Genomic DNA, 14,102 nt, shown 5'->3' on the forward strand with positions numbered 1-14,102 from the left:
AAAGAAAGAAAGAAAGAAAGAAAGAAAGAAAGAAAGAAAGAAAGAAAGAAAGAAAGAGAAAGAGAGAAAGAAGAAAGAAAGAGAGAAGAAATAGAGAAAGAGAAAGAAAGAAAAAGAAAGAAAGAGAGAAAGAAAGAAAGAAAGAAAGAAAGAAAGAAAGAAAGAAAGAAAGAAAGAAAGAAAGAAAGAGAGAGAGAGAGAAAGAGAGAGAAAGAGAGAAAGAAAAGAAAGAAAAGAAAGAAAGAAACTGGACAGCTGAGGATGGGTCACACTAGGTGAGTTCCTGCCTGTTTGCCTTCCATTGCAGTTCAAAAGCTGGCTGGATGTGTGAGGTGAAATGTGGGTATGTGTAAGTAATAGTGGGAGGAGGGAAATGAAAGCCCTTTATGAACCTAAGAGAATGTGTGTATCTTAACTGGATGCACATTTCCATGCTGTGGTCAGAGGCAGGAGGGTGGTAGGACCAGACCTGGGATCTTTATGCCAGGAAAATTACCGTGACAGCATTTTGCACAGATGAATTTATTCAGAATAAATGCACAACACCATGTCACCTTAGATACTGATGTCAATAGTTTATTTTCCAACTTGATCCCAGGTTTCATGTGTGCAATCTGAGAGATGGATTTGGAGGAATGATGGTGAAGGAGAATCATGTAAAATAAACAAAATTTTGTCAAGTTTGTATGGATAATCTTCCAAATCAAATCTCTCTTCACATCCCTACTCACCAACAGCATGGAGGAAATTGAGGTGGCCAAGGAATTGGCTACAGTAACTGACTTGTGTGTTTCTTGTTGCTTATATCTGACCAAGCTCCTTTTTCCGAAGGTCACTCCTTTTAATCTTGCCAGTAACAGTTTTGGGCAGCTCTTGGACAAACTCCACCTGGTTTTGAATTAAACAAAGCCCTCCTATTTTAGTTCCTTACTCATTTTACAGCCAGCTCTGATTCAATCCAGGGCAATCCCGTATGGTCCCTGAGCCTAGTAGGAATAAGCCCTGAGCATCTGAGTGTAGCCCCAAAAATAAAAATTAAAAATGGCTTCCAAGTAGCTGATTTAGATTTCTTTGGCAAATTTTGAATAATTCTAAAAACTCTCTTTGAATATCTGTGGGCATTGCTTAAATTTAAATTTCCCTTTATATTTCAAGCAACAGACAATTTTTAGATTCTGATCCAGGGTAGCAGTTTTATCAGATGGACAAGAAAGTTGGCCCCATATCTTTAAGAAGATTTATTTTCTAAAGAATTATATCAGTTCTGTCAGCCGTGTATTAACTTCACTGGGGCCTCCTTCCAGATTGTAGAGCAGCAAAGCCTATACAAGCCTGAAGAGACCTGACCCCCGCCTCCTCAGCTTACTCCTCAGCTCCTCACTTACCTTCCTGGGGTATTTGTATGGGGCTGTCACTGATTTCACGTGCTCCTGAAGCTCCTTGGTGAGCTTGCCCTGGTCATAGTTCCTAAATTCTGGAGTCAGGACAATAAATGCCTTGACCACCTGCAGGGCAAAGCCAGAGGAGAAACCGAGAATGAGTGCCAGTGGGTTATAGACCTGAGGAAGAAAAGCTTACTGAATAATGGGAAAAGTAGCAGATGTTGCCAGTTGGACCTCTAGATAATACAAGAACAAGTTCAAATCCAATACTTTTGGTCATCACCCTTTGTCTCAAAAAATGATAGACTTCCCCTCCCCTCCATTTGTTCTTTGTGAATTTTAATTTACAGGTTATTATTCCCCATTGGCTGATGTAACAATTTATATAATAAATAGTTATGAAATATGAAATAGATGAAATAGATTAGTATTCCTATCATCATGATTTTTACTGTTAGGCCTATAGTTCTCATCAACTTACTGGCAAGATTTTTGGTTTAACTTTACCTGTTCTTCATTGAAAATATTGTATTTGCTCTTGTTTTTTTTTTGTTTGTTTGTTTGCTTGCTTTGTTTGTTTATTTTAGGTCACACCAAACAGTTCTCAGGGATTACTCCTGGAGGGCATGGGGGCCCATATGGGATGTCAGGATTCCCACCATCCGAACCACCATCTGTCCTGAATCAGCCACATGCAAGGCAAAAGCCCTGCAGCTGTGCTATCTCTCTGGCCTGTTGTTTTTTTTTTAACTCTATATGCAGTGTGCAGGAATTAGTTCATAAGTTGTTGTTGTTGTTGTTGTTGTTTTGGTTTGTGACCATACCCGGTGACGCTCAGGGGCTACTCCTGGCTATGTGCTCAGAAATTGCTCCTGGCTTGTGGGACCATATGGGACACCGGGGGATCAAATGGTGGTCTGTCCTAGGTTAGTGCATGCAACGCAAGCAATCTACCCCTTGCATCACTGCTCAAACCCTAGTTCATATGTTATTTTAACTATAGTACAAACATTAAATGGTCTGAAGAACAAGAAGTAGCCCCTTATTTGAAACATTTCAGGACCACTGCTATGTCCACAACTAGATATGCCAAGACATTTCCTTGTCTTTCTAGTGTTCCCAAGACACACACCATGGCCTCACTGTGTCCTCCTCACCTCCCCTCGCTTTGAGTCAGGACTGCCCACCACAGCTGACTCTGCCACCGCTGGGTGCTCTGCCAGGGCACTCTCCACCTCGGTCGGCCCAATGCGGTACCTAGAAGATGAACAGATTCTCCTCTGTAAATAGATGCTATAGTTTGGGCAACATAGAGCTTCAAACCTCCCTTTCTCAAGGACATATCTTCTCTGGGCACTGAGGGTCATTGTCACAAGGAGTCAGAGACTGGAAAGGATCTGCACTGTGTGAGCTCACAGGGACAACTGAATGTTATCCTTAAGACACAGACTAGATGCTCCCCGGGATGCTGACTTTTCTGTCCCTTAAAGGAGTCTTTGACTCAGAGCTCTGGGGCTAGGTTCAATAAGCCAATATTGGTGGGAATGTGTTATGAAACTTCAAACTTTACCTTGCACATAATGCAAATTGTGTATCATATTCCTCAGGTTATCATTGTCTTAGAAATTTATTTTTTAAGTGACCAGATATATAGTACAGCAGGTAGGGCATTAGCCTGATACGCATATGACCCAAGTTCAGTTTTCAACACCCTATATGGCACTAGGAGCAGTCCCAGGAGTGATCACCAAGCACAGAATCAAGTGTAATCATGAGAACTGTTTGTTGTGGCCCTCAAACAAAGAGAAACAAAACAAAACAAAAAATACTCACAGAAATTTAAAATAAGTCATTTTTTAAGAAATACATAGAGAACTAGTTACTCACTTCCTACCTTCATTCATTCCTCTGTTCCTTTGTTACTACATTTCTTCTTTCCTTCTTTCTATCCTCCCTTCTTCCCTCCCTGCCTTCCTCTTTTCATCTCTTCCTTCTTTTATACTATTCTCAGGGCTTACTACTGTGGTTCAAATCTAGGTTGCTTTATCATCTTTGAAATTGTTTGCTTTTTATCTTTGAAATTTTTTAACAGTCATTTTTAGTGCACAGTGGCTCACGTTTTTCATCTATAAAATATAAAAGTTATATTTGCTAGTTTATACAAGGTAAAAAGGAGATATTCTCACATAGTAAGAACTCTATATTAACTATTTGTATTATGTTGGTGTTTTACTATGACATGTTGTGCCCCACCACAGTCCACATGAGAACACATACCTAGTGATACTGAGACATAAACAGGATAGAGAGAGGGAGAGAGAAAATGAACTGTGACTAAAGTAAGGTCAGGTTTTAATCACACCCTTTTTAAAATGCATGATGTCTGAAAGGCTGCCTGCCAGACTTTCTTAAACTCTGTTGTGATTGATTCCTCTGGATTCAGGCAGTTATGCACTGAGCTCCCTAAGTTCTCTGGGTTTGGTTCTGTGCAGATCTAGGCTCAGGGTCTCTTCACAAAGGCACAAAGAATATTGGACATGTGAGGGTAATAACTCCTGGCTCAGAGTCAGCTCCGCCTACCCAGAGGCATTGATGACATCATCAGCTCTACCTAGGAACCAGAAGTAACCTTCTTCATCAATAGTGGCTCTGTCTCCAGTGTTGTAAAAGTCCCCACATTCCACTTCGGCCGTCTTCACTGGGTCATTCTGCAAAGAGAGTGGTGTCATTCAGTGAGTTTTGATCGACTGAGTCACACTTGGTTGATGCTACCTGAGAAATTCTGTAATCATTGAGTCTGTTTTTTTTACATGTTATAGTTCAAGTAGTGAACATATCTGAATGGTAAGCTTACCTTCATTATAATTGTAAAAAATGAAAAATTTTGGGCGGTCCTTCAGCACAATATCATTTCCCCTAGAACATGAGCTCTGTTTATTTTATTCACTCTCCCAAGCTCCGTATTTATGTTGCCAGCATTAATGAGAGGAATCAAATACTTGCTGAATGAGTGTTCTACCCCCAAATTGCCTAATTTGAATTCTCATGGTTTGTTTGTTTAGTTGATATTATAGATGTAAGACATTTTAAAATACTTTATTTTCGAGCAGTGATAAAAATAATACAGAGATCTTGATCCAATTTGTCTTTTATCTACATTCCCAATCAAGTTTTGTCTTTTGGTTTGAAATGAAAGATTTTTACAAACGTGTAGCCGTGAATGTGGGCACAGTGCCAGAGTATTACTCATTGCCACTGAACTTTATGCTCAAATGGCTATTTAAAATGTAATACTTGTTTGAATTCAAGAAGAGAAAAGCTTAAGTATATCTTAGTGAAAGAGCAATAACATGGCATGAGAACATATGGAATGGGAGACAGATATGTGCTTCTACAAGGATATATTTGCAAAGTAAAATATATCACTTTCAATTAAAATGTATCATTGCTCTGGACTACCAAGCCCTCTTTGTTTTTTGGGGGGCTCACACCCAGCTGTCTGTGTCTCCTTAGATATCACTCCTGGTAAGCACAGATGACTATTTGTGGTGCCAGAAATCAAACCTGAGTCAGCTGTGTGTGCAAGACAAGTGTCATATCCTCTGCAATATCTCTCTGAGCCACCAAGTTCACTTTAACCAGAATCTCCGTTGCAACATTGTGATTAGATCCAAGCAGATATTATTAGTGAATAAATATTCATATATTCTTATCAAATGAATGAGGTTAGCATACAGATGATTTTGAGAAACACTGGTGTATATATACACCTGAGTCTGTCTATTTTCTCTTTTATGTAAATTTAAAACTATTCCTTGGCTTCATCCTAGCTTTTGGGCACACAATTCAGAGCCCTCATTAAAGATATATGTGGGCACAGCAATTACATCAAATTCCCTTTTAGTGCTGTCACTTTAGAGAATAGATATGGTTTTAGATAAATACCTGGATCTGTTCACTTTTTCATGGTCCATCTCAGACGCTGAAAATTTACTTTTAGTAGACAGAACCAGCATGGGAGGTGTACAATTTGTTGTTTCATTGTCTATCACAGTTTTCTATAATCACTGAGTTCTTATTCTATTTGTTTGTTTTTTTGTTTTTGTTTTCTGGGCCACACCCCGGTACATTCAGAAGTTACTTCTAGCTATCCACTCAGATATTACTCCTGGTTTGGGGGACTATATGGAAGGCTGGGAGATCGAACCGCACTCCATCTTAGCTCAGCCATGTGCAAGGCAAATGCCCTACCTATGCACCACCACTCCAGTCTCTCTGAGTTTTTTGATTCAATTAAGTACTGGTGCCAAGAACAGATAGGCTTGAATATTAAATATATCTTGACTGTGGTGGGAAGACAAAATATTTATAACCCACAATTCTTTTTGGATAGTTTGGAGGGTTTTGCCTTATGCGCAGCAGTACTCTGGACTTACTCCTAGTTCTGTACTCAGAGATCTCTCTTCTTAAGGTTTTGAACCACACCAGATGTCAGATATCAAACCGGAGTCAATTCCATGCAATACAATCATCCTATCCTTCTGTGTTATCTCTACAGTCCTGGACTTTGCATTTAAATTCTTCAGCTATGAGATTAATAAATTCAAAAATGCTTAGTGTTCTCACTGACATGTACTCACCCCATTGGTGCCTAGATTTGTAGATTTGGACTCAAAGTCTAGGTTTCAAATCATCCACAGAAGAACATTGGAGCCCAAGTCTGTTGGTTCTAAAATCTGATTTATTTCTACAAGTTAGTTCATAGCTAACAAGTTAAGACAATTAGATACTTTGTGCTTAGACTTTACTTCGGTGGACTGAATAAGGAAGACATAGGAGGTCTCAGGTGACATTTATCATAAACTCAGGCACCTGTAGGGATTTTTAGAGGGGAAAACATGTCATGCCCTTACCTCATAGCACATGAAGATGCCAAAGGGCTTTATGGGCTTGATTCTGATGCCAATGTTGCCTTCTGTATTGGGTGGCAGAATGTTGCCTTTGTTGTCAATGATCTAGAACAAAATGCCAGTGAATTTCATTCTACAGATTTTCCCAGCATTCCAAACCTAACCCTACACTACCTACATTATTCATGTGAAACTAGTGGGGATAATTGTGGAAAGGGGCCTGTCATAAAATAGGACAAATTCATATATATTCTATGAAATCATAAATCCATGAATGCATAGGTACCACAAATTTTTCTATGAGCTGAAATTATGAATCAGGGAAATTTAAAAACATTAGCAGATGGAGTGAGTCCACTGCTTAGACTTCAGAAACTCTTAATCTTTGTGTGAGGCCCTTGACTATCTCTATGAGCTATACTCATGCATTGATATTATGGGTATCAACAGAAACATCCCAGGACAACAGAGGAAAAAGAACACTATAACAGGAACCTGGATCATTGTGTCACCTAGAGTCATGGAACAGCCCAAGTTCAGTTGAAGCCTAAATTTTTTTCTGCCTTTAGAGTCAGACCTGAACGTCATAGGGTAAGATGGCTTTCCCCACGGAGCCTGGCTTGCTCTTCGTTTCCCGAAGTACACCACAACATAGCCCCTGTGTACAAGAGAAGGCAAATTATAATTAAATTGTCCAGGATAATCATAAAGAAGTAAGAATTATACCACAGCATGCCTGTTCAATTGAGTCATGTGAAGCTATTTCCCTGCATATAAAGAGGAAGTCTTGGCATTCAGGCAACAGCAACCAACCTATTTAGCAAACATTCACTGTACCTGACACAGGCTAGGCTTCTAATTGGTGACATGGCAACCGAATCCAGTGGCCCATATTCTATGTGATCTAGTTTATATTCAAAAAGAAGCAATGATGATTATGGGTATGTAATATGGTATTTCCTGTGTATGCCACACATGTTTTTATTTGGCAGGGGTAGGCAATACGTCTCAGTCCAATTTACCTGGACTGTTCAGTCACTATAGGATCTTTAGTGATGTTCTTTGAGGTTGCATTTTATCTCTGTGTGTGTATGTTTTGTTGCTGTATGTCTGAGTGTCCATAGCACATAACAGAAAAATTAAGGTTTCTCTAGTTGTGGTGCTTTAGCACAATCATGCTTTTGTGCCAACCTGAAAAATCTACAGTTGAATTTCTAGGGATGACTCTGTCTTTCCCATGTGGTTGGTGCCCTGGAAGAGTTAGTGCAGCAGCAACTTACTATTGGAGGCCTCTGAGCTGCTGGAGAGCATTGCCTATCACATGGTTCCTCTCAGCTCTTTTGAGCTAATCATAAGTACAGAGGAGGTGTAATATGACCCAAATCCCCCTTGATATTTTTGCCAAACTACTTTTAGCACAGTGATTTTTAGATAAATTGTCATTTTAAAAATTGAGGGAGAAATTATTCTACAACTCTGGAACCTTCTCTTGGCTTTCAACATTGCAGTTCCTACAGTGGAGTCCTGGGACACACACATGACACGATTATTCTTATCTGCTGAACTCGATGGCTGAGCACATCCTGATTGGTTTCAACAAACCCCAACCTACCGTTTCTGACTGTCCATAAGCCTGGTGAATCTCAACACCCGTTTTTTCTCTCCACTGAGCTTGCTCTTCAGGGAGCAGGGCCTCTCCACCAGTAGCGCAGTACTCCAGGGTAGGGAACTTGAGACTTAGGAGAAGACAATTGGTCAACAGAGACTCTGAATAGGCTAGGCCGTTTTTTGCCAGTATAATGTGCTATGTGCTCACACCTTATAAACTAAACCATTCATCCTCCACTACTTTATTTTCTTACTTTCTTGTCATTTTACTGGTGTGTAGGGCCAGCTTTAAGTCACTTGCTTTCTGTTACTGGGAGTTCTGTTTGGTGGTAAGGTTGAGAACTAAGTTAGGTTCAGATGAACTTTGTATCTGGTAACATGTGTTTTTCAGAAATCACCTGTAGGAATGCATTCTATGTGGCTTAAAGCAATGCTTTTAAATCATAAAGGGATAAGTCCCCAAAGATTGCTAGGATAATGATGGTTCTGTCTTTTAGGGAGAGTAAGGTTTTGTCCATTGAAAAGTTTTCACAGTTTTGAGTGGAGAATGCAAGTTAGGGATTGAATAGTTCAGAAACAACAGAGAAGACCAAATTAGGTGAAGAAAAAAAAGGATAACTCAGAGAAAGAACTTCAAAAGGAACAGAAAATTGTAATATGAACATTTCTTAGTAGTAGAAGACATAGGATATACTCTCTGTATTTCCCAAATGTTTAATAAATACTACATAAACAATTATGAAAATAGTGTGGGTTCCTGAAGGAAATGAGAAGTGATTGTGGTTTTATTTGTATCTTGCATGGACTGAGACAGACAGATCTTGGGGTTAGGGTAGTTGCCAGACACTTACTTCATGTCTTCAGTTTCCCCTGATACATACAGCATCAATTATGATCAGCACTAGGTTGGTTTCATTGAGAGACCTTCCTCATAGAGCTTTACCTGAGTTATATAATTTGTAGAATCTCCCATGGAGGCAATAATCATGCCCTGATTGAATTAACTAGGTTTGGACTGATATTAATAGCTGATGAACATTGCAAAATAAGGCTGTGATATGAGCTTTGAAATACTAAAGGAAAGGGCCAGAAAGATAATATGGAGGTAGAGTATTCGCCTTGCATGCAGAAGGACGGTGATTCGAATCCCGGCATCCCATATGGTCTTCCAAGCCTGCCTGGAGAGTTTTCTGAGTGTAGAGCCAGGAGGAACCCCTGAGCGCTGCTGGGTGTGACCCAAAAACCAAAGAGAAACAAAAAAGAAAAAAGAAAAAAAAAGAAATACTAAAGAAAAAAAGTCTTGAGGACTTTGAATAAAAGCACACTTGCTTCAGAGTTCTCTTCAGAGGGGTAGTCACTGAGCTGTTGGCATTCTAACTTATGTTTAAAATGTATCAGCTTTTATTTTTGAAGTACAAATTTTAATTTTAAAAGCTTTTAAAATAAAAAATGGCCATAAGTTTCAAAAACATATTTTAGATTACCTAACATTGCTATATAAATGTGGTGCTACATAAATTTTATTGCAAGCATTAAAAAGATAAAACTGTATTCAATTAAATTGATAAAAATTACAATTTATAATAATAATCATCATTGAAGGTGGATTCAGAAATCTTTTACAATCTAATCAAGCTCTGTATTTGTTCAATACTTTAGAAAAGAGAGTTGTTAAAGTGAAACAGCTATGAAACTAAACTAGTTTTTCTTCTAGAAAAACTCTACAGAAATGTCTGCTTGTGTTCATCAGGGTGTAAGTGCAATAATTCAAAGCAGCATTAATAATTGGCCCCAAATATCTAATGTTAGAAGACAGGTATTACATAATAAGTGAAATAATAAAATTTGTTTGGATTGGAAAGAGTATTGAGTCACTCTTGGCTGCACTCAGAGATTACTCCTGGCTCTGTGTTTAGGGATCACTTCTAGTAGTATATGGGATTTTACAGAGTACCAAACATTGAACTTGGATTAGACACATACAGGTTACTGGCCTCAACCTTGGTACTATTCCTATGTGTCCTATAAAACTTGTGAATAATTTTAGTAAGTACATTATTAGATAAAAGAAGGATGTGAGGGGCCGGAGAAATAGCATGAAGGTAGGACATTTGCCTTGCATGCAGAAGGACAGTGGTTCGAATCCCAGCATCCCATATGGTCTCCCGAGCCTGCCAGGAACAATTTCTGAGCATAGAGCCAGGAGGAACCCCTGAGCACTGCTAGGTGTGATCAAAAAACAAAAACAAACAAACAAACAAAAAACAAACAAAATAAAAGAAGGATGTGAAGACCATACATATCAACATAGAAGATTCAGGTATAGGAAGGAAGAAGCCATGAAGAGGTCTCTAGATGTACTGGTCAAGTCTTTGTTTAGTAGTTTAGGTGATTTATTTTCAACATTTAATAACCTGCAAATTTAAGTGCTAACCCACTTCTGCTTGTGGGATATTTTACAATGCAGATGATTAAGATGAAATTAATCTACAATCGTGCAAGAATCATGATGTGCTTTACACCAACCCTTGAGTTCTGATTAATAAACTATCTTAACTGGCTAATAATTATCATGCCAACTGTGCACACAAACACATCAAAGAAAAAGAATTAAATATAGCCAAACCAAATAAATAAAATTTCTTAAAAATCTTTTCCCAAAATTATTAGCATACATATTCTCATTCACCTCACCTGGCCGAGTCCTGCTGCAAAATCATTCTGTAAACCATTGGTGCAGCAACCGTTTGGGTGATGGGGTATTTTGAGAGAGTCTAGAAAGTAAGAATAGTTTAATTTTTTCAGGTAAGCTTTAAAATATCAATGAATGATTATCAATCAAAATTTTCAGTAGCATTTTAAATTTCAATCTTCCTTGTAAGTAATCTCCATCAGTTAGGTAAATGCATTCATGTCAATTAATTAAATGATTTAATGTTTTCCATGTACACCTTTTCAGCGTACAACTTTTTCAATGTAAGAATTTTTTTTTTTGGTTTTTCGGGCCACACCCATTTGATGCTCAGGAGTTACTCCTGGCTAAGCGCTCAGAAACTGTTCCTGGCTGGGGGAACCATATGGGACGTGGGGGGATCGAATTGCAGTCCTTCCTTGGCTAGCGCTTGCAAGGCCAGACACCTTACCTCTAGCGTCACCTCATCGGCCCCTCAATGTAAGAATTTTATATGTACATAACAGATAGTATAGGGACAGAAAAGGAGAGAAAGCACCAATTTTTATGGCAAAGAGGCATTACTTGAGGAGATAAATCAGAACTCAAATGATGAACATTAAAAAAATATTAGTGAGTAGGGCCAGAGAGATAGCATGAAGGTAAGGCATTTGCCTTGCATGCAGAAGGATGGTGGTCCGAATCCTAGCATCCCATATGGTCCCCAAGCTTGCTGAGAGCGATTTCTGAGTGTAGAGACAGAGCCAGGAGGAACCCCTGAGTGCTGCCGGGTGTGACCCACCATATATATGTATAACTATATATATATATTGAAGTAACTTCTAAGGGAACATAGCAAAAATAAGCATTCCTTTAGCAAATATACGATTTATTTAGACTAATAAGATAGGGGTAAAAGACAATTTAAGGAAATATGGGTTTGTTTAAGTCAGATTAATCTAAGTTGTTTTTTATTCACATTATCGACCCAAATGAGGGAGAGTTTCAGATAAGTGTAGATAGGTTGGAAGTGCAAATCACACAAATGAGAAGAAAGTGAGTTGTGTCTCTTCTTTCCTGAATTTAAATTTTTTACTGAATTTCTCTGAAACTTTGTTGCTATAAAATGGGAGCATATTTTTCATGGAGGATATGGTGTGATGCAATAAACACTTCGGGGAAATCTGCCATCACTCAGCTTTAGATTTTTTCTGAACCAAGTCATTATTTAATGTCTGATTTACACTTCTGGTATTTTTTTACATTCAAACCATCAGTTTTATAAGAATGATTTTACGATTATAGAGTACCTTTTCCAAACCTAGAAATCACCTTTCCATGTACTTATGTTACCCTCATTCCAGCATGTTTGTTCCTATAACCTGACCACAGATATATAATTTTGTTTGGTATCTAGGTAATACAGTGTTGCCATCAGCTGAGCCACTCAGCTTCTAAGTGGTTTTGCCTGGTCATTTGGAAAGTTTATAGTCTCTGTATAGTTAAAGAAGCAAAGTCGAGCCTGCAAATAGAGAAAGATGCCAACCCTCAGAGAGATGCCAAGCAGAAGTTGTCCTGCTTCCCGTGTCTTTGTGGTCTCTATTACAGACAATTTTAGGAGAAAGTAAATATTAAACTCTTGATTTACATATAAAGAAAACTGACTTTACATGTAAGGCTCAGACAGGTAAATAAACTGAGAAAAGTCAAACATGGGAGGGAGAAAACACTAGATCTATCACATTTGAAGTACTATATTTTTAGATCTTCCATTATATTAATAGCACACACATGCAAATACACACATAAACTCACACACACATACACACACATCAGTTTCCTGGCAGAATTCAAGAGAAATTTAGCTTGTCTTGGGGTTTTAATATATATATATATATCCTGATCCTAAGTCTACTAATTTCAGTCTGTAGGTCTGGAAATATAGAAATAGTCATTTTCTTCAAGATTACATTTTGATAAGTTTTTAGTATAATGACTAATTCAGTGGCTTCATTCTTCCAAATTCTTTGTGAAATTCAGGACCTAGGTTATATCAAGCTATTATACTTCTTTACTAAATAAAATATTCTTAGCAAAATCAAATGTTGAGCTTCAAACATAAGTTTCTTCTAGGAGTTGGTTGATATTGGAAGGTTAGTCTTACCTGTATAATCACTTTAGGCTCAAACTGGGGCAGCTGATGGATAAATAGTGTACACCCTGCTGTCCATGGTTCAAGCAGTGCCTCCAAGAGAGCTAGAATCCAACCTGGATCTGACATGCACCAGAGGACATCAGACATCTTCAGCTTCAGCAAATTCCTGCTAACTCCAAAATACAGCAATATAATCAACTCTATGATTATTCAAGGCTGGAACTCAGTAACATCATCTCATTCTCTTCATTTATGTGGGTTCTAGGGAATTCATACCCACATCCATTACAGGTCCCCAGAGTGTATTAGACCATATTTTCTTTCATTAATGATATCAGCTGATTAATATAAAGAGTCACATTAAATCCGAGGTCTTTCTTTGATTTAAATCTAGTATGATCCTAGCAGCTTTTCTGAGATAATGAAGAATGTAACTTTCTAAGAATATCTTCAAAACACAGAAGAATCAGAATTGAGAAATGGAGAGACCAAAACCTCATATGAAGGTCCTGGAGTATTGCTGAAACACAAATCTAGATTCCTGTATTAAAATCTAATGATGTCTGATATTCCCTCTTTAACTAAATTGGGCCTCTTAGACAGAGCATTGGAAAGAGAAGACAGAATTCCAATCAAGGTTAAGTATTGGAATTAATCAAAGAGCAATAATTGGAAGGTGGAGGAAAATAGATGTTGCTTTTCTTATCCTTTCCACTTCAGTGGTATCCATGTGTGTACAATCATTTCAGCAGTCACAAGAGTGTGATTAGTTCTGGCTTACCGGAGTCATTCCCACTCCCAATTCATCAGCCCTCTCAGAATTATGGCACACCCAAGGAATATTATAAGCTGAGAAATGGTTATATCTCTTCTAAGCTTCAAGTCCAATGACCCATAGAATACATCTGAAAGATATCTCTTAGGCACCTCAACTCTGTAGTTGCCCTGTCTCCCTTAGACTAATCATCCAATAATGTTCTTTATATTTTATCGAAAGCCATTATTATTGCAGAAATGACCTGAAGCAGCCCAGGAATCAACCTTGATAACATCCCTTCTCCAATTCCCACATCTAACCAAGAGACCTTCTGCTTCCCATTTCTTAAACCTTAAATATGCTGATAAACTATATTTTAAGGCATCCTAACCAATCTGTTTCCATATTGCACCTAGAATATTCTAAGACCCTCTAAGTGATCTTCTTACTACTCTTCTAACATTTTAACACCCATTCTCTATTCTGAAATCAAAGAGAAAATATGAAACAATATTTGATATTTGGTCTTTCATGCTGATAATCTAACTCGAACCTGGTCTTTATCATCATGAAAACCCTTAATAGCTCACATTTGTTTTCCTGATAAGCCCCAACTCTA

General features: G+C 38.1%; 1 protein-coding gene across 1 annotated transcript in view; it reads right to left on the reverse strand.

Annotated features, from left to right (window-relative positions):
• Nucleotides 1-555: 555 nt before the first annotated feature.
• Nucleotides 556-14,102, reverse strand: part of LOC126031289 (acyl-coenzyme A synthetase ACSM1, mitochondrial-like) — a 42,930-nt gene continuing 29,383 nt past the window's right edge. The window contains exons 5-13 of the mRNA XM_049789587.1: nt 12,736-12,895; nt 10,595-10,674; nt 7,905-8,028; nt 6,870-6,950; nt 6,296-6,397; nt 3,963-4,090; nt 2,540-2,639; nt 1,386-1,505; nt 556-888 (exon numbers count right to left, since the gene is read on the reverse strand). Of these exons, the coding sequence (XP_049645544.1) occupies nt 802-888; nt 1,386-1,505; nt 2,540-2,639; nt 3,963-4,090; nt 6,296-6,397; nt 6,870-6,950; nt 7,905-8,028; nt 10,595-10,674; nt 12,736-12,895 (982 nt within the window). The 3' untranslated portion in view covers nt 556-801. The remainder of the gene's footprint in view (nt 889-1,385; nt 1,506-2,539; nt 2,640-3,962; nt 4,091-6,295; nt 6,398-6,869; nt 6,951-7,904; nt 8,029-10,594; nt 10,675-12,735; nt 12,896-14,102) is intronic.

Source organism: Suncus etruscus, chromosome 15 (assembly GCF_024139225.1).
Source record: "Suncus etruscus isolate mSunEtr1 chromosome 15, mSunEtr1.pri.cur, whole genome shotgun sequence".
NCBI lineage: Eukaryota > Metazoa > Chordata > Mammalia > Eulipotyphla > Soricidae > Suncus > Suncus etruscus.